At 58.9% G+C, this 19,446-nt stretch overlaps 6 protein-coding genes across 6 annotated transcripts; 3 read left to right on the forward strand and 3 right to left on the reverse strand.

Moving 5' to 3' along the window:
- The first annotated feature begins 1,594 nt into the window (after window positions 1-1,594).
- BJ171DRAFT_132847 (uncharacterized protein) lies at window positions 1,595-1,960 on the forward strand. The gene has a single exon (XM_053105638.1). It carries the CDS (start codon window positions 1,688-1,690, stop codon window positions 1,901-1,903), a length of 216 nt encoding a protein of 71 aa, XP_052965858.1. The 5' UTR covers window positions 1,595-1,687; the 3' UTR covers window positions 1,904-1,960.
- On the reverse strand, window positions 1,961-3,835 carry BJ171DRAFT_132850 (uncharacterized protein). Its single transcript, XM_053105639.1, has 2 exons — window positions 3,299-3,835; window positions 1,961-3,022 (listed from the first exon to the last, which is right to left on the reverse strand). The coding sequence occupies exons 1-2, from the start codon at window positions 3,614-3,616 to the stop codon at window positions 2,018-2,020; spliced, it is 1,323 nt and encodes a 440-aa protein (XP_052965859.1). The 5' UTR covers window positions 3,617-3,835; the 3' UTR covers window positions 1,961-2,017.
- Window positions 3,836-3,946: 111 nt separating this feature from the next.
- Window positions 3,947-5,796, forward strand: BJ171DRAFT_507915 (integral membrane protein S linking to the trans Golgi network-domain-containing protein). Its single transcript, XM_053111263.1, has 3 exons — window positions 3,947-4,296; window positions 4,764-4,935; window positions 5,223-5,796. Exons 1-3 carry the CDS (start codon window positions 4,236-4,238, stop codon window positions 5,581-5,583), a joined length of 594 nt encoding a protein of 197 aa, XP_052965860.1. The 5' UTR covers window positions 3,947-4,235; the 3' UTR covers window positions 5,584-5,796.
- A 47-nt stretch (window positions 5,797-5,843) lies between these two features.
- Window positions 5,844-7,996, reverse strand: BJ171DRAFT_507918 (nucleophile aminohydrolase). The gene is made up of 6 exons (XM_053111264.1): window positions 7,736-7,996; window positions 7,319-7,513; window positions 7,032-7,142; window positions 6,821-6,879; window positions 6,441-6,543; window positions 5,844-6,295 (listed from the first exon to the last, which is right to left on the reverse strand). The coding sequence occupies exons 1-6, from the start codon at window positions 7,829-7,831 to the stop codon at window positions 6,128-6,130; spliced, it is 732 nt and encodes a 243-aa protein (XP_052965861.1). The 5' UTR covers window positions 7,832-7,996; the 3' UTR covers window positions 5,844-6,127.
- Window positions 7,997-8,068: 72 nt separating this feature from the next.
- On the reverse strand, window positions 8,069-13,371 carry BJ171DRAFT_507920 (uncharacterized protein). The gene is made up of 2 exons (XM_053111265.1): window positions 13,041-13,371; window positions 8,069-12,857 (listed from the first exon to the last, which is right to left on the reverse strand). Exons 1-2 carry the CDS (start codon window positions 13,242-13,244, stop codon window positions 8,340-8,342), a joined length of 4,722 nt encoding a protein of 1,573 aa, XP_052965862.1. The 5' UTR covers window positions 13,245-13,371; the 3' UTR covers window positions 8,069-8,339.
- A 1,080-nt stretch (window positions 13,372-14,451) lies between these two features.
- On the forward strand, window positions 14,452-18,524 carry BJ171DRAFT_582548 (chromatin assembly factor 1 subunit A-domain-containing protein; the record flags this gene model as incomplete). The annotated part of the gene is made up of 17 exons (XM_053114198.1): window positions 14,452-14,550; window positions 14,769-14,904; window positions 14,993-15,092; window positions 15,162-15,235; window positions 15,349-15,446; window positions 15,619-15,714; window positions 15,793-15,918; window positions 16,224-16,376; window positions 16,458-16,734; window positions 16,841-16,990; window positions 17,091-17,275; window positions 17,356-17,428; window positions 17,566-17,706; window positions 17,813-17,976; window positions 18,093-18,148; window positions 18,265-18,340; window positions 18,501-18,524. 17 exons carry the CDS (start codon window positions 14,452-14,454, stop codon window positions 18,522-18,524), a joined length of 2,028 nt encoding a protein of 675 aa, XP_052965863.1.
- Window positions 18,525-19,446: the final 922 nt, after the last annotated feature.

The raw sequence follows: 19,446 nt of genomic DNA on the forward strand, positions 1-19,446 counted from the left end.
GCTTGCGCTGGCGGTGCTCGCAGTGCCAGTACTCGCATTGAGCGGCCTGGCACCGGCGGCGGTTTCATGTTCCCGGGTCTGAAATCGTGCTGCCCGTCCCGACGGGGACCATAGCGCCCTCAAGCGATTTGCTCAAGCAGCGGCATCGGAGAAGCGGGTCGCAAAAACTCCTATCGCCTCCGCCGTGGTCGGAGAAGGCCAATACTGCAGTCGTTGTCGCATTCGGCGATGGTATTCGCGAGCCGATCCCACGCCTGCATCGCGATATCACTTTGCTTTCGATCTATCCTGCATCCATCCGCACCATGCGTATCGCGCTGCTCTCGATCCCACAATGCCGCACTCTCGATCCCACAATGTCGCACTCTCGATCCCACGATGCCACTACCACATCTTCCATATCCCGCCGCCCGTCTGCGACCGCCGGACCCCAACTCCAACGCAGCTCGCTCCGCAAGCGAGGCGGCCTCGGCGAGGAGCCCGTTCTTCTCGGCTCGGCGTCCGCCTGGCTGTTTGGGCAGCCGCGCGCAGGACGGCATGGCCACGGCTGCGGTAACAGCGGGTCACATTGCCGGCGAATGACGCGGCCGCAGCGGGCGGGTCAGTCGGTCGGCTGACCCAATCAAAAGCGCCGGAGCGGGCGCGCGCGGATCCAATCACCGAGCGTCGCGGCAGCGATTGGTCGGGCGGCAATTAGCGGCCACTCGCTCCGCCTTGCCCGCCAGCAGGCAGGCGTGGCGGACATGGAGCCATGGGACGAATCAGCGCGCGGGGGGCGCCTGGCTGCGTCTGCGGACAGGGCCGTGGCAGGCCCCTGTTGGTTGGGCTGGATGGACGGATGGCTGGATGGATGGATGGATGGATGGGCGGCCGTTCATGGAGCAATGCCAAAGACCGATCGGCACTTGATGCGTGATATTCAGCGTGCCGATCGTCTCCGTGTCGTCGTACTTCACTACGTCCACAACATGATGTTCAACTCGCCTTTCGCCGCCGGGCAGGCGCTCCACCGCCTCGCGTCATGGCGACGCTCCGCTGTCCGTCCCCCCCGTCATGCGTCCGCACAGGCACAGCCATCCGCGTCCACTCGGATCTGGTCATGACCGCCCGCCTGTCCGCTGAGCTGCCCGCATGACTCACGGCTCTTCCCCGGCCCCCCGCCGCCCTCGTCCTCGCGACCGCCGCCTGCCCGACCAGCCCGCTCCCCCCCCCAATGCCCTCCCTGCCCGATTCTCTGGAGCACTCCCTGCCAGGTTGCCCTCGGTCATCTCCCGCATAGGACGCCATGATCCAGCATGACCCCGTCATTCTGCTGTGCGGCTCCAAAGGCCTGTCCCGCGGCACTGTCATGCTGCCGGCGACTCGGCCCAACACCACCGGCACCGCCCAGGCGTGATGGCCTCTGCGGCCCGCCGGATTCGGCCCTGATGCCACTGTCGCATCCCGGCAACCCTCGGCCGGTGCTTTCCTCTGGTGCCTCGTCGGGTGTCCCGTTGAGCATCTCGTCAAGACCTCCTCCACTGTCTGATGAGTTGGGCGCCTGCGGATCTGCTTGGGAGTGGTGTCTCGCGACTACTGCCGACAATGTCGTTGTTGCTGGAACACCATCGGCTGCAAGGCGGGCGATGGTGTCGGCATTGCCTTTGCCTTTGCCCTTGCCCTTGCTGCAGGATCAACGCCGTCCCTCATGCTCGGAGCTAATCTTCTGCTCGCCTGGTTGGCCACCGTCAATGGTATGTTGCTCTGGATGCTTCGTTTCAGATATACTTCAGCACGCGAATGCTTTGCCGCCACCAGCGGTTTCCGGTCTCTCGCACCTTTGCCAGGGCCATCACCTCCATCGAGCCACCTCCATCGAGCCACCTCCACCATTGCCTCCGTCGTTTCGGCGGATGTGGCATAGATATGTATCATGTGTGTGCGTTGTTTGTTACAGCTGTCGACACCCGTCGGCGATACCAACCTCGTCGATCGTCTTCGGTGTCTCCTCTTCCTCCCGCCACCACCAGTCTCTCGCTCACCCTCCAAGGAGATGTCCGGCGGCTCTCCGCTTCCTCGTCGTTGTCCTCGTCGCTGTCCTCGGCAGCCGCGACAGCAGCAGCACCAGCAAAACGACCCCATAGTGCGTCCCCAGTCTCGTCCAGAACCGGCTCCAGTCCCACCTGGCCTGGACGATCGTCCACAGGCCCCACCAGCGCCCGCGGCCTTGGCTCAGGCTCCACGAGCGATCATCAATCGCGGTGATGGCCAGGTCTCGCCGACAGACCGGACAGCGCTCGTCGCGCTGGGTCGAGTACCACGACATCATGCACTCGGTGTGAGCTACGTGTCTCGCGGCCTTGCAGAACCGCTCGAGACTCTCTACCGAGCACGACGACGATCCCAGGCAGATTGGGCAGTCAGAGTTGTCGAGCGGCGGTGGCTCGTTCGGATCAGCGTGCTTTGGCGGGGTGTCCTGGCGCTGAGAGGGCGGCTGTTGCCTGGTCGATGGCTGTAGGCCGAGCAGAGTCCTGTGCAGGTATCCTGGTCCGGGCGGTGGCTGCGGTGGTTGCGGTATTGGCTGATCCGGCGCTGCTGCCAGACCTTCGAACCGGGCCAACCGATCCGTTGTGTGTGCTTGCTGCGGGTATCGAGGAGGGCTTGGCCGTACGGTGCGCTTGGACCATTCAGAACACTTGGGCGACTCCTTCGGCAAGGGTGTTCGCTCGGCCAGGGGGCTGCCCGATCGACAGACGGCACGCCGAGGCCGCACGGGACAGGGAATCCTGCTGGCCAGGACGGCACCACTGACTGGACAGGATGAGCTTCTCGGCCGACGGTCCTTGCCCCCGTTCTGCTGCAGACATGGTGCTGTCATCGGAATGCCCTTGACAGAGTGGATTCGCGGCGACCACAGTATCGACAGCAGCAGCCCAACGGCTTCGTCGAGCAGAGCCGGCACGAGCGAGCCGCAGATTGCATAGAGCCAGAGAAGCCGGCCCGAGGCAGACCGGACGGCCGGTGCATTCGTCTTGTGCGGGAGCTGCAAGAAACACCCCCATCAGGGGTAGGCGATCAGCGGCGTTCATGAAAGCTGTCATGGAGCCATCCATGAAGGGATCCATGACGTGATTCATGAAAGAGGATTGCTGGCGATGCGGCTTGGCGGCCACCGCCGTGGATTGCTTGTGGCGGGGGCTGCTGGTCTCTCGCCCTGGCTTGCTCACTCTGGCTTGCTCGCCCAGGATCCGGGGTGTGCACCGCAGCATCATCGGCATCGATGCCTGACACCAAGCAAGCCATCCACGCCCAGGCTTACCTCGACATTGGCCACGCTGAGAGCCATGTGGGCCACGGCCAAGTAATAGCCGAACACCAGCCGCTGTTCTTGCGACGTCGCCCGTGTGCTCCGCAGCAGATCGATCCAGGTTGCTGCCCAGCGACTCCAGCGCTGTCGGCGGTCGAAGCGCGGCATCCGAGGCAGTGCCTCGTCGGCCAAGGCACCGCCAAAAAGACCCGTTTGGGTGACCGGGTCGATATCTCTCTTCAAGAGCGCGGCCTTGAGCCACGACGACAGGGACCATGAAACGAGAACCAGGGCAAGCCAGGAGCCCGACTCGGTGTGGCTGCGTTGCATCCTCCAGAATCCGCCAGCGGGTGCGGATGCATAAACAGGGTGGTGGGGGATCGAATATCAGGGGGATTGCCGGGTGCGGCAGCGTCGGACGGGCACTTTTGAATCCGGCAATGGCGCCCGTGCGGGGAGGCAGTAGTGGTCGACGATGGCCTTGGGATGCGTTTGAGGGTTCCAGGTTGGCGACAGAGCCCGGACGAAACGGCGGTCCAGGCTTTTCGTTTTTCGGGAACGGATGCGCGTGCGATTTTTGCTGGATCGGGAAGCCCCGGCGAGACGGCGACAAGAGCGAGAGGCCGTCTCGGCTGCATCTCGGCCTCGCTGGCCGTCTCGGTCGCATCCTCTCGTTTTGGTCCTCCTTTGGCGATCGATTGATTTGATCGTCGTCAACCCTGCCGCCCATCCTGCCGTCCGTCCTGCGATTGCCCGTCCAAGAGCCTCCGGCGACACTCTCGGCTCGGCCACCCTCGGCGATCGCTCCCACAACTGCTCCAGCTGTATCGACCCTGGCAGATTCCATCGCCTCGAATCCTGTCCAAGTTGCGCAACCCCTCGTCTCTGTTGTTGTCTGTTTCTGTGATTATCCCGCTGCCGCCGCCTCTCTGCGCCCCATCAAGCCCTCATGTCCAATTCATCGTATCGGCTTTCGTCATTTGACCCGATTCTTATCGTGGCACAGATAGGTACGCCATATGTTATCTTGAGCGGCCACGAGCTTCGCTTCTGTTGCATGCGTCACTCTTGTCCTGGCCATCCAGGGCTGGACCGAGGGAGGGTTGCACGGTCTCGACCATGGTACGAACAGAAGGAAGGAATCCAAGTCTTGCGACAAGCACGCCGGCCTTTGGATCGGCTTCTGTCCAACGCTGTCCGAGCTGCCGGATGGTGGTGTCGAGATCCGGCTTCGATATCCCCCCCTTCCCTCCTCCTCTGGCCGCCCACCATCAACCGCCCATCGCGCGGGCTCGCCTCAGACTTGGGCCGGCTCTCCTCAGCCTGCATCATTCGCTCGCTCATCCAACTGACTGATCTATTCCCATCCGATCCGATCCGATCCGATCCGCTGTCCCTGTCGACGGATATGCATCAACCCATCTGTGGCTTTGGACTGGGCCTTTTCCCTGGATATCCCCGGGGTCTGGCCGAGCAGTGACGCTCCAATGTCTCTACTATCTGTCGCTGTCGCTCATCATCTTTGTCATGGAGCTTCTGACCGGCTCCTCAGTCACCATTCGCCACATCTTGGGCTCCTCTGAGATCCGGACGGACACAGTCCTGGGCTGGGCCATCTTTTTCTCGTTCCTGCTCAATTCGTGTATCGGGTAAGCCGAAACAGCCGCTCGTCAATGTCCCATCAGCAGCGTCACCCGTCGCTCTCTCGAGCATCATCACTTGGCAAGGTCGTTGCCTGGCCGGCCGTCGCTCTGGGAGATCGGTTCGGCCTCCCTCGCCCCAAGCGGCCGACGAGGAGTTGCGGTCCGAGTTACTGCGGATCGTCTCTGACTGGTCCCGCTGACTATCTCTGGTTGTTGATTTTGCTCGCTCTCTCTCCCTCTCCCCTCTGGTCCTCGCCATGACCCATTCCAACGCCGACGTGGCCCTACTTCAGGAGCTACTCGTTACTCGTTGTCGTCCAACGCGCCAAGCTGTGCCTCGACTTTGCGAGCACCCTGCACTTTTTCCACCTCATCATCTGCACGCTCTATTCCCGGCAGCTGCCAAACTCGTTCCTGTGGTGGATCAACTTTGTGCTGTCCCTCGTCGGCATGTCCCTCGGCGGCGAGTACCTGTGCATGCAGATGGAGCTGCGGCCAATCACCCTGGGCAACCCGCTGGGCGCTCTGGACCTGACGTCCGGGCCGTCGAACGCAGCTGCCGCTGCTGCGGCCTCGAAGCGAACGCGGGCAAACGATCCTCGGGCGGACGAGTTTGAACTGGAGCGGCTCCATCCCGCCATGGAGGAGCCGTAGTTCTCGCTTGGCCCTCAGCAAGCCTTGTTCTCTGGGCCCAAATCATACTCCCTTCCTCCTCACTCACTCATGGCTGTTCCGTTGCTTTGCATTCCTCCCGTCTCCCTTTACCCATGCACCGGCAGTACCCTCCCCCGCGCGCTCGGGCCACCCGGCCTGTTACTCGATGCCTATGTGAATATATCCGCGCGTGCCGCCTTTGCTCCAGCAATGCCATCAACCCTTTGGCCAGGGACATATCTGCCACTTGGCTCAGCACGTTTCGTCAATTTCGATCATATTGGAGCGAACCAGCCGAGGAGGAAAGGGATCAAGGCGTGGGAACACAGGGCAATGTTGGATCTGTGATGATGCCGCTGCCCATGCTCGACAGACTGCGCGAGCTGGTCGACGCATGCGGAGAGGATGTAGGTGCGTGTGTGAAGCTGAGGAGGGGGGGGGTAGCAAGCGGGGCAGGCAAGACCAAGGTGTGTCGTTTTCAGGATGGCCGCTGGGGGTAAGTGGACGTGAGCAGGCTGCCGAGGCTACTGTGCTGTTCTCCCGTTTAGACCAGCGAGGCGACTGTGTCGGTAAGTTCAGACTCCTCGTGGATCCGGAAGCCGCGCTGTGGGGTCACCGATGCGACCTGGACGTTGCTGGCCGTGAGCTTCTCTTCCATGACCTGCTTCAGCACCTTGAGAGCCAGGACTTCGGCTTCTTTCAGGGTCAGCGACTGTGCATCCAGCACCGGTGTTAGAATCATCGTGCGATGGGGGGGGGCCAGAATCGCGACCGTGATAGTTTCGACGGTCATCTGAGTCGCTAAGCATCAGGCCAAGCCAAGCATCAAGCCAAGCATCAAGTTGAACATGCTGTACCTTGTTGTACTGCTCCTGCAGCTCAGTCTGGGCACCCTCCGAGCCCGAGCCGATAGCTTTGGCATCGTAGCGGCTGAACGTGCCCGAGGGATCAGCATGGTAGCTATTCGGTACATCAACATGGTCGGATCGATGGATAGATGGTGCGAGAGCAGAGGGGGATGATAAGCATTGATACGAGAGCTGGCTGCCACAATTGGGCCAGCAGACTCAAATACACCTGCTATGCCTCGGAGCCAGACCCAAGCGCAAAAGACAAGGCAAGCCACTTGAATATGGAGCCAATCGTCGATCCATGTCGATCCAACTCGGTCCATGTCGATCCAACTCGGTCCAGGCCACGGACACATGGGATACAGGGCCGTACCCAGTCTACTTACAGCTGGCAGCCATTTTCGTCGATGCCGGCAATCAGAAGGGCGACGCCAAACGGACGGGACTAAACGAGGGGCACAGTCGTCACAAGCATCGCAACAAATAAGAGCTCTGTGAGTCCATCAAGCAACAAGCAATCCCGGCCCCCGTCATGCCTCATCATGACCGAGGAGGCTGGGCAGACGGACTTCTTCACGACACAGCACAGCGCCTCACCATGATGGATTCCTGGCCATCGGCGCCTTCGCCGAATCGCAGAGCGAGGTCACAGACGGCCTGGGTCAGACTCTCAACCTTGATTTTCTCGTTGAAGACAAAGGTATGGTTCTGAATGGAGGTATCACAACCCCCAGGTCAAGTGGCGAAGGGCAATGGTAGCGGGAGTCAGTGCGGGTTCGACAGAGCAAAGGTGATCCAGACAAGTTCCCCGACACCGCATCTGCCGAGGGCAGGAAAGCAATCAGGCACGCAAGCGAGCGAGCGGCCCATCGCCCTGGGCTTACTTGCGCCTCGACCCGAGCGTGGTCGACCATGGTTCGGGCATCCGCAACCAGTCCAGACATGGCACAGCCAATGTGCGAATCGATCTCCATGATCTTCTCGACCGAGCTGGGTTCCATGAGCGTCGAAGTCACTCGCTTTTCGACAGCCAAGATGACGCCCTCGGACGTCTGGATACCGACGGCGGTTGATCCAAGCTGTTGGAAAGGGATAGAGCGTGGAGTGAAGCACGGGCGAGGCAGAAAGCCAGCGGTTTGATGAGCGATTCGGAGCAGCTATTGAAGAGAGAGGGAGAGAGGCGGCGGGATGCCACTGCAGCCCAGACCGATTGTTCCAAACAGCAACCAAAGAGGATGTCGCTCTTCACAGAGAGTCGAGGAGGATGGACGGACTCCACAAAGTCGGCAGCGGCAGCTTACCTTGATGGCCTCGATGGCGTATTCGACCTGGAAGAGACGGCCCTCGGGCGAGAAAGTGTTGACACCGCGGTCGTACTCGGATCTTGTGAGGAACATTGGCTTGGGACAACGACGAGGATGAAAACGTGGGTTGTAGCGATCGGCAGAGGCTGCTTGCGGGGGGGGGTGGAATCAGACGGCTCGAGCTGGAGTGTGTCGATCGGCTGGGTCGATACGTGCCCGGGGTGGTTGTGTTGCTGGGAGTCGTGGGGCGATCCTGACGAACGGCGGTTCCTGATGAGCCAGGGCGTGGTCGACGAGGACAACCCTGGCGAGATGCACGTGACGGACACCCTGGCGAGATGCACTGCCACATGTGGCGAGCCGGCAGCCCTTGGAAACAAGCCGAGATGCGCATGCATTCGGCTCTTGCCATGGTGCGCACCCTCTTGGCAGAGTGTGGACGGTACCAAGACAGTCGGATTGAGCGAGTCGCACGTCTCCAGACACCGCACACACCGCAAGCACATTTGGTGGACATTCGATGGATGTGTATTCACGACAAGAAAACAAAAGTGGCGACCCCGGCTCGAAATAGGATGTCGTGTGTCTCTTTGGATGCGCTTTAGGCCTCATCCCGACCAAGCCATGCCATGATGTGGTCCAGGATCGTCGTCTCGCCTTGGACCATGGCCCAGGGAGCATGATGGACTTGAGCGAGCTGTTCAAAGGTCTGGAGCTCGCGAGTGCCGCGGACCGCATCATCGGCGTCGACAAAGAAGGTCTGCAGGTCGCCGAGGCACTGGAATGGCATATCGTCATCAAAGGAGTTCATCTCTTCATCTTGTTGGCCTTCACCGCTTTCCGCAGCTTCGTCGTTGGTATCTTCCGGGCCGTCCAGCAGTCGCAGGGACTGGAACGCAGGGTTCATGATCATCGGCTTCAGCTTTTCGAGATCCATGTTACGAGCCGGCGCAGTAGCCAGATAGTAAAAGAGGTGCTTGAACTCGCGATGGACTGTCCCTTCTCTTGGCCAGACCCATTCTGTGACCGAGCCCATGGTCTCGATCAGCAGCCGTGGCAGCTCAAGCTCCAGAGCCATCTCGGGAGGACATGCTTGGAGCACCTCTTCAAAGGATCTGTAAAAGTAATCCTCCGAAAGAGAGGCGCTGTCGCAGAGAGCAACGAGCAAATCTCTGAATTCCTCTTGCGTGATGAACTTTGGTTCGCCCGGCGTGTGCACGGCTCCGCGCGGCAGGAGGTAGTTCAGAGACTCGATGAGGAGGACGCTGACTGGTGTGAATACGACGGCCGCTCGTCTCAGGCGGGTAACAAGCAGTGTCAGCCGAGAGCCAATATGGGCCTGCAGCTCAAAGATGAGCTTGCGGCAGAACTCATTCGTACTGGAAGGCCTAGGCTCCGGCGACGTCGTCTCGGCCACTGCAACATCCGCAGAGAGATTGAAGGTACTGTGAATGCGCAGGAGACAGTTCAACACTTGACCCCGTTCGCTCTCGCTGAGGGATCGGTTTCGCATCTTGATGTAGGGCTCGGCTGCTCGCCACTCCACGCTTTGTCGGGATGGCGTTGACGATCCGTATCGCAGATGCTTGACGACCTCGTCAATGATCAGGTCGACATCCACGGAGGAATCCATGGCGCTGGTCAAGAGGCAGGCAATCTGCCACAGCCAGCCCGACACAGCGAGCCGAAGCGCAGCAGCATCCGGCTTCAGGTACTTGAGCAGGCACATCACAGCTTGGGTGTCCTCGAATCGAATTGCGGCTTCAAATAGACGGGATGCGACCTGGCTGTGGTCACTGGTGGTCCATCTGGCTTGGAGTGCGCCAAGGATGGCATCGAATAGGGTAAGGAGCTGTCTGGACTTGGCAATGTCGTTGACGACGTATCGGTAGTTGACGAGCTTCAGGAGCAAAGGTTCAGCCTGGTTGCTAGTGAGGGAGGCAGGGGACACGGCTCCGATGCAGCTGGGGTAAGCCAGGATACGATCCATGGTATTTGCGTCTCCGTGGTAAGCCGAGAGCAGCAGCAGATCCATGACCGTGGTCGGAGACAGAGGCAATCCGGCGTTCAGCAAGTTGGTGATCTCATTGAGGAGGAATGAACCATTGGACTCCACGTGACGGAATGTATGCGAGGCCAAGTCGGCGTGATGCTCGTCGCGCCTCGCGTAGCAGTCATCGCACAAGTCGTAGTCGTCGCAGTCGTTGCATTTCCAGCGCCGGCCGATCAGCGGGAATTGTGCACATCCATCGCATGTAACGGTGGGCCAGTGCTCGACCCATCCATGTCGCAGACTAAAGGAGTGGTGCGACCGGGCAAAGGAGGCTTCAAAAGCAGTGTACTGGGTGCGCCAGAGAAGCGATGTAAGCGCCAGGGTCGCATCGGTGTCTGGGGCGACGGGCGATGAGGTGCCCTTGATGGCCTGGAAGCTTGCTTCGAGATAATCGGTCAGCTCTTTGTCTTTGCCCAGCGTGTCGCCGGCCAGGGGGTTGCGGATCAGCTCCAACAAGCTGCTGAATCGAGCCGGGGTGACACGGGAAATGCTGGATCCGGTAGTGATGATCTTGATGGCCACCTGAGGCTGCTTCTCCCACAGAGCAATCACCAAGAGGTCGGAGGCTGCAGAGCACTCCGAGAGCGGGACATTGACGGCTCGGATCAACTGCAGAATCTCAAAGGCCTTGCAAATGATGGTGCTCGGTGAGCTATCCACAGGAGAAAGCTCCCGCTTGGCAATGTAGCGCGCTGTGTCCACGAGGATCTCGCGAGAGAGCAGATTCTGGCCCGGGGCAAAGATTCCCCGGAGGAGCGGCGCGAGGCTTTCGATCGAGGGGTCAGGGGTTTCGAAGCTCTTGATGATCGATTCGAGGCTCAGGAGTGCTCGATACTCAAGAAGTGTCAGCGGCGCAATAGTTCCCATCGTGGCAAGCCCCAAGTCAAGCAACTCGTTGACCTCGTCAGCATATCCGGCCAGGGCAAGCAAGCACAGAAGGTTGGTCGAAACGGTGTCCGGGATCAAGGCTTTGCGATCGATAAAGTGCCGAGCGATCAAACGGATTGCAGAGGCGTCTGCAGCGAGCTGGGCTGATTGGAAAATGTATCCGATCTTGGCCAGATCCTCAAAGCAGGCGGCCGGGTCCTGCTTGGCTTCGTCCTGAGGCTGGCGGCGCAGCAACTCAATGCACTTCTGCGCGACATCGACGCAATATCCAGCCGAAGTGTAGGCTTCGAATCGCCGATGCAGATCTCCTAAGGAAGTCTCGACATCTGAAGCCTCGCTGTCGTCGTCGTCCTCATCCTCATCATCCCCATCATCCTCATCATCGCTGTTCTCGTTGTCGCGGGAGGGCTCGGAGTTCTGTCGGTGCTCAAACCCGATGAGACGTTCGGACAGCGGGACGCCCAAGTCCTTCAGCAGCACAATGCTCTCGTACTGGCCATCTATAATCAGGGATAGGAGGATTTTGGCTTGGGCCAGTTCATCTGCGACGAGAATCCGGGCCAGATACGCCTTGAGGACCGACTCGGCCGACTCTCGGTGGAAGGCGGTTCCTTCGGAGATGGCTTCTCGATGTCTTGCATGGATCTTGACCAGATAGCGGTTCAGGAAGGGCAACAGGCGATCGCTGCTTTTCGAGGGCTTGGTGGATGGCGATTGATCCGAGAGGCTGTCATAAAGCACCAATATGATCTCAGCCAGACCACCCCGGTCAAGTTCGGGTTGCTTGGCGGCAAAGAGAACTCGCTCGAGCAGCTGCTGACACGCCTTGCGACTACTGGCCGAAGGCGAGGGCATGAGATCCGAGGCCTGATAGAGGTTCAGTATAAAATTGACGGCTTCGATGTCGGTCTTGAGTCGCTGAGAGTTGGCGAGAGCATGCTTGAGATGATGGAACAGATTCTTTGTCTGGAGAGCATCGAGCAAGTCTCCGGACAAGCTCTTCGACTGCAGGCAGGCCAGCGCGAAGCTCATATCCACGACTTGGCCGCGCTCGCACGCCTTTTCAAAGACATAGTCACCGGTGGTGCACATGGCAACGAGTTGCGAAACGACGGCTTGGTAGTGGGTCGAGGAGGCCTCGTGAATCGAGTTCATGACTGTCTTGGTGACGTCGCTGGAGTATCCGTCGAGCCCCGAAATGCTGGTGAGAAGCAAATCTAGAACCTCGCGGCGGGTCCAAGTGCCCTCTTGGGCCGCGGCTCCGATGTGGCCCATAGCGCGGGGGTTTTCAAAGTCCCAGCAGGCGGGTGCCGTCTGGATCAGGCACACGGCCAGGGGGTGGACTTCGTACTCGATGGCATCATCGAGAGTCTCGTTCCAGATTCCTTCAAATTCGGCAAAGGGGAAGCGTTCGCGGGCGGTCAGCATAAGCTGATCCACCAGATCATAGTTGCCGTCCTTTGCGGCTTCAGAGATGATGTGGCCAAAATTGAACGTGCTTGGCGGTGCCTGGTCGGGGCCAAGCTGCTGGTAGCGGACAAGAACGGACTGGACAAACTCCCAGTGATGGAGCTGAGCAGCAATCAACATTTGCAATCCCCACTCCTGTATAAGGCGCTCGATGCAGTGGAAGGTGGTGCGCAGACGGTCGAGAAGCTCCACGGAACCGTTGATGCAGAGTGATTGGGTTATAGAGCTCTCCAGGTATTCGACGGTGGGAAACGGAGGTGGGCTCGCGGCGCTTTGACGGAGCTGGTCGATAACAAGACTGAGCAGTTGGGCTTGTCCGTCTTGGCCATCACGGTATCGAATGATGGTCTCACTGATGATGCTCATCCAAATGGGCGCCAGGACCGAGTCCTCGGTATACCCAATGGCCGAGAGAAGGCGCCGAGCGTCTTCTTCCATATTGTTGACGATCAAGAAGAACAGAGTCATAGGGCGGATGAGGAACAGGATGGAGGGCGTCTCGTCCTTAGCGTTGTGGTAAAAATGGTCCAGCGAGATGATGTGGTTCAAAGAGACGGTGTGGTCGCTGAGGTAGCGGGGAGAAAAGTAGAGGCTCGTCTCCTTGCATGCCGCGATGAGGAAGGGCCAGATGTCAGGCGTGAGCAGCGAGGCTGGGAAGGACTTGATGGGGACGGAGGGTCGCTCCTTCTCGAGAGGAGTTTGGAGATACTGCATGCGGCGAACAGAGCGGGATCGAGAATGACACGTAGAAATCGGTAGATAGAGACAGGATAGAGACATGGGTATAGAGAGAAAACACGACGGACGGTCAGAGCAAACGGCTGGTTGCGTGAGCTTTCGGAGCATCCCTTCTGGACCAAGCGCACGGCAGCTCAGGCGCCTGATACGTACGGTGCTCTGCTCAAGGCTCCATTTCAGGATGTTGCCATAGAGGTCGTTGAGGACCCTTGGCCGAGAGACGAGCCATCGATATTTGAACGAAGGGCTCCGTCCAAGCAGCCACAGCCGCTTGCAGGTCCGGACGACCTCAGCGGGCTTATCGACATCGACAAGGATGCCGATGAGGATGCAATTGGAGAGGGAGAGAAGATTCATTGGGCCGGGAGGCAGCAACGGGGGCCGATGCGAGGGGCAGGGCAGCTTCTTTTCTGCGGGTGTCGGCAGGACCGGGCTCGGAAGGCGAAGCAGGCCGAGACAGGGCGGGTTGATGGACGGGCAGGAGGGCGGGAGCGGAGGGGCAGTTGCGGCCAAGCAGCATGATACTATGGCGCAGCACTCGGTGGCGCGGCACGTGGCGCGGCACGCACTCGAGCCGGATCCATCCGCCTGGCTTGTCGCGTTTTGGCCATATTACCCAACAGCCACGCAGCCAGCAAGACGAACGGACTTGTCTGCAATCATGGATCCGCCGCAACGCAAGACAACGACGCTGCACCAGTTTTTCCAGCCGATTGCCAAGGCGTCGCAGAGACAGGGTGCCTTGGCAGGCGGGTCGACGGGAGCAAAGCCAGCCGCAGGCTCGTCGCCGCCGTTGCCCTCGCATCGACCCGGCAAGCAAGCAGACAGCCAAACGGCTCGTGATGACGCCGAGGGTGAGTCCCCGCAGCCGGCTCTGAAAGTCGCCTGCCTGCATAGCCGCTGTGAGCACAGGGCCGGTACTTGGCCGCACCCGCTTTCACAGGTTGATGCAACCGCGGGGCAGCAGCCCATGTATTGCCTTCCAGCCAACAGCACCCGATCTGCGCGGAATATAGCTCGCCTGAGTTGCGAAGGATCGGCTGCTAGATCATCCGGCCGTTGCATTGACAACCCTTTTCCGATCTACAGAGGCGGCCGAGTTGAAGCGACAGAAAATCTTGAAGATGGCTAGGGACGGGCCACATCCGGAGGTTGTCATCGACATCAAGCCCGCCAAGAAAGGCCAAGAGAGTACGTTTTTGGATCTTGGAGCAGGGCTCGTCGGCCACTCCTGTCAGAGGAGCTCTATTACGAACAGGGTCTTGGTGACGGGACTCATGCGACATCCAATCCAACGACAGATATAGCGCCCAAGCAGCCCATCGAAGCAACGGCAAGCCCGATCACGGTCTCCGGAAGCGAGTCGCCGGCGACACCGACACCGACATTGACATCGACACCAGCGACGCTTCCCGTGTCGACAGCAGCACGGTTGATGGAGAATTCGGTGGTGCCTGAGAGGGCCATAGCTGCAGAATCGCCAGCCCCGACTGAAGTGAAGCCTCCAATGCCTGCGAAGGCCAAACAGTCGCACGCAGTACTCGAGGCGACCGAGCCAGCCAGCATGTCATCGACCCCGATGGACAAGGCTGTATCGGCCCATGCTGCACCAGAAAACACAGAACCTCGCCCAGCTGTGACTCACGAGAGTGTCGGTCTTGGTGTAGGTTACCAGTGGCCTGCATCTTTGCTCGGGCTGGGCTGATCCTGGCTGTCGAAGCGAAATGCAGACCGTCATCATGATCTTGATATTCTCAATCAGCTTGCTACTCCCGGGTTTCCTATGCATGCATGCGACTACCGAGATGCCCGTTCGATTCCAGCGAAATGATCGACACTCATGTTCACCCGTACATGCTGTTCTGCGCTTCCCCGGCTTAGGCCCCAATAGCGGAACCACTGGAAAGTGCTCCGGCAACCTCCGGCAAAGAAAAAAGCATGGCCCAGCTCAAAGGGGGCAAGATTGTCCTCAACGAGAAAAAGCTTCCGCTATCCCGCCACCAATCTGTTATCGCTGGTAGGTGGCCAGAAGCCGCGCCCGTCCCGACTGTAGCCGGCGCATGTGTCCATGAGAGGTCACTAACCTGTATACTCTGTGTCCATAGGGCTGGCGTCGTTTCACACCTGGATGGAGGACAAGTCCGAAGTCCTTGCCGAGTTTCCAGAAAAATACGAAGGGCTGCTCGCGATGCTTGTGCAGGACAGGTACGATGCTCAAAGCTGCGGCATCACCGACTTCCCGAAACAACATTGACACGTGTGTCCTTCCTTCAGCGACATGACGATCGACAAGTTGGTTGTGTCTGTGAAGGACCACCTCTCTCCTCCCGATTTTGGCGACAGCTCAGGTGAGGCTGTGAACAAGCACGCTGCCTCTGACAGCGACGAGCACTCTGTTGCTCATGATGGCTGTACTTTGCTAATGCACGCATTTCGTTCTGCTCCGTGGTACTGGAGACAGACAAAGAAAGTCTGATCACCAAGGAGGTGGTTTCGCAGGTGATCTGCAAAATCGCCAGCCGTGTAAACTACGGCTATCCCGAGCCGAGCGCGCCGCAGGTAAGCGCATCCGCAGACTGGATCGTTGGTGTCGTGCGTTACGCAGCAGATATGCCTCGAGAAATGCAGCTCCACAAGGCAAAGGCATGAGGGATATCCCCAACTCTTTCGGCCTAAGCTGCCGTATGGTCGCGACGGCACTTCACTTTGCTGATCGGGCGCAAACGCACAGGCCCTTCAAGTCTGGAGGTGGGAAGTCCTGAACCGTAACCACTTCAGCAACGAGCTGCGAGGCATCATTGAGGAGCGAACACGCGCACGACAAAAGGTAGCTCTGCCCAAAGCCTATGCGTCGCTCTGGGGAATTTCCGAAGCAACGCACTTATCTCCTTGTGTTCCAACCCAGGCTCAGGCAGAAATTACGGCTATAATCGACGCCCTCCCTTCCGAGGACAAGGGCAGGCTCATGGCTGTGAAGCGACGGGGCCGGCCGAGCGCTGCTGTCGATGTCGCTCCGGCGCCGGTGGAAGTGGTAGGTTCCCTCAATCTGTGGTTACGATTACGGTACTGCGCAGCTCTGGACGTCGAGTGACCCAGTTGCATTCCACAGGACCGATCCGCAAGCGCCACGGACACCTATAGGTCGCCTCAGGTCGGTGCAGACTGAATCACTGTCGTTCTGCATCCGCGATCTCGGCGACGCTGTTGGCCAGAATGCAGAAACTGCTGTAGTATGCCATTTTCGAGTGAGCATGTCGGTCGATAGGCCAGCCCACATGACGCTGATCGCCCATCTCAATTCGACCCCCTGGTCCCTCCTCCTGGCGATAATCATAGGTCTCCAGCGACGTTGTTATGGTGGATGCCACTGAAGATGTGCCAGATGACGCACCGTCGACAAAGAGTGCTGCTGCTCTCCCTGAGGCCAGCAGCAACAAGGGCAAGGCCAAAGTCATCGTTTCAGAGAAGCACAAGCCGCTTGAGAGAAAGGTAGAGCCGGCAGCCTCTGCCAGCCCGAAAGGCGGCATGCCTGTTCGGCGCTCTGCTAAAATATACCTTCGCATCGCTCAGCCCAAGAAAGAGGATGAAAAGAAGCGGATCACCCCGACGCAGTACACGCCAATCTCCAAATTCTTTCACACCATCAGACCCGTCGAAGGAGACAAGACCGATGAGGGTACCGGGCAGAATGTGCTCAAGACCGAGTACAACGCCTCCTTCCAGCCCTTCACCGTGCGCAACAATGTTACCCTGGCCCCAACCAACCGCTTCATTGCTCGCTCGGGTGCTCAGAATGCGCCCCTGCTTTGTGAATCGCCTATTGACGGTCCCAAGGCCTCCTCTCAAGGTTTTGTAACATGGACTCGATGCAGATTGCTGGCGCTCATGCAAACTCTGTGCAACTCGATTCAGTCACTGAACGAATTCTCACTGTTGCTTCTCTGACGATGCAGATGTCCAAAGCCAGTTCCTATCGTGGTGCAAGAAACCGCGACAGTATATTGGAAAGCCCCTGCGAAAACTCGGCAGTGACGAAGTCGGATACATTTACAGACGCCTCAAGTTCCTTAAATTTGGCGAAAACATCCGCCCGGCGTACTTTGGTGAGCCGCTCTGCCACATTACTTGCGCTTTAGCCCAGAGCTTCAGTATCCCTCGGCTTGGCTCCTTACCAAGTTTTACGCCTGCTCCAACTCGCTTCAGGTACATGGTCGAAGCGATCCAGGGTTATCTCTCCGAGAGCGCCTTATACTCGCGATGTGACCGTCCTTGACTATGACGTGGATAGCGAGGAGGATTGGGAAGAAGACGAGCCTGGAGAGGCACTGGATTCGCTGTCAGAGGACGATGAGGATATGGATGAAGCCGAGGATATCGACGAAGAAGAGGTACGGCAATCGCGGACGCTTGGCGCCAATGTCTGTCCCGCCGCATCTCACACCCTGCCCTCGCGATGCAAACCTTGCAGGACGGCTGGCTCGTTCCTCACGGGTATCTCTCGGAGGACGAAGGCGAGCACGACGAAAACCTTGGCGAAAAAGGTATGCCCGCGACCAGCCCTCCCACCGAGTTGTATGTCGCCAAGTCCGATATGTGATGCGCAACAGTGTCAGGATACGACGAAAGCAGCGCTTACTCCAGCCAATGCCGACCTGACCAACGATGCATTGCAACACAGCCAAAACGAAGGATATGTTCCCAAAACGGCGCCGCCTGGAGCCTCTTGTGCCAGTCATTGTCGGCCCAGTTTGGGAGAGTACCATCGGCAGTCTGTCTTCACAGGCGCTCCTTGCCGATATGGCTGCCCATGTTTTTGGAGGTAGGCCATGAGCGACACGATGCAGCCCTGGGACGGCGCACCACTCACATGCTGGTGTGATTCCTTATTTGCGGCCGTTGTGCCTTGTCTTTCTTGAATCCCAAAGACCTGCATATTTCACTCGATCCTTTCGAGGCCCGTGTTCCCATCGGCACAGGCGATGATAAGGAGCGATTGAATGCCAACGGCGGATTACAGACGGTCCGGTCGCCCTCGAGGCGGACCAAGAGCACGGTCTTTCCCTCGGAACTTCTCGCAGAACTCATCAAGGTATGAAAGCCTGCGGCCCTCCTCCATCCCTGTGCTGGTTCGCATCGCCGGCAGTGGGTTTTGGGATACCAGACCGACGTGCCCTATACTGATCTACCTCGCGCGCGGTGTCCTAGTCCGTGGTAGGCAGTGACAAGAGTAAAATCCAGCTGGCCGAGGAATTCAAGGAAAAGTGAGTGCGATCGCTAGGTCGCGATAGGACGCAATGCTGCGACAGATCCCCCAGTCTGCTATAACGAGCTCAAGGGCACTCTGCGCACAACTGATTCGGTTTGGATCTACTCCTAGGCTTCGGGTCAACAAAGGACTCACGGTTGCCAAGATATCCGAGATTGCGGTCCGGGAGCGCCGGCAGACAGACAAGGTACGATGGCATTCCATGTCGCATTTACGACCGGCTCGCCGACATTTCCAGAGGCCCCATCCATCTCACTGCGCTCGCTTTTAGGTTCTTGTGTGGCGCCTCAAAACGGAGGAAGAGCTTTCAAAAACGGTAGGATCATTGCTGGTGGTCGTCGATACAGGCACCGCACAACCAGGACTCTTAAATTGAGCCCTATACCAACCACAGGACCCAACCTCCGGGGATGAGCACTCGACCAGGCCAGGATCGCCAAAGGACGGAAAGCCCAGGGTTCGTTGCGTCTGCTCCGTGTCACCGATGCTGCTGCAGCCCCATCGGACTGCATTGCTCCACTCGTCCATCTCACTCACGCTTTCTATCATGAACGCCCAATGCGGACCGGCACTTGTGCTTCAAGTCCACTCCAAAACTCAAGAGGACGGCATCCAAGGGCCCCGACGATGTTTCTCATCTGTCATCCACGACCTCCCAGAAACCGCAGATCAGTGCGGCGATCTCATCATTCTCATATAACCCGCTCACGATGGGTGATATCCGTCCAATGCCACAAGCCATCGTGCCGCTCGTTGGTGAAGTCCACCCAGGCGCAAGGACGACACAGCTTCCCGGACCAGACTCGGTATCCCAACAAGCGCAGCAGTGTGTTCCGATTGACCTGACGGGGTCAGATAGCGACGTGATCATGGTCCTAGATGCACATGCGCCATCATTGGACATAACTGTGGCGCCATCGACGCAGCAGTCTCCTGCCGGGGTCACCGGGTCCGCAAGCGCATCTGTGATAGCAAATGTGTCGACAGCACAAGCGACTCTCACACCATTTGCAGTGCAGCCAGCAGCGTCGCCCGCCGAAGCCTTTCCTGCCGGTCGTCATCGGGTACACCAACACAGCCAACTCCCCAGCGACAATGGGCAACTTGGGCTCTCATCCGAGTCCTTGGTGTTTGATGATTTGATGGACCTTTCATAAGCTCTATTCTCCGTGCACACAGACTGGCGGTCCTGTCTGGCCCGCACCGTGTGCCATACACCACTCTGTGTGAGTGTCCTTTGCTGCTTTCAAATCGCAATTCTTGATATACTCTCCCACCGCACGACACTCCAGG

The sequence above is a fragment of the Polychytrium aggregatum genome (genome assembly GCF_025602895.1).
Source record: "Polychytrium aggregatum strain JEL109 chromosome Unknown BJ171scaffold_22, whole genome shotgun sequence".
Lineage (NCBI taxonomy): Eukaryota > Fungi > Chytridiomycota > Chytridiomycetes > Polychytriales > Polychytrium > Polychytrium aggregatum.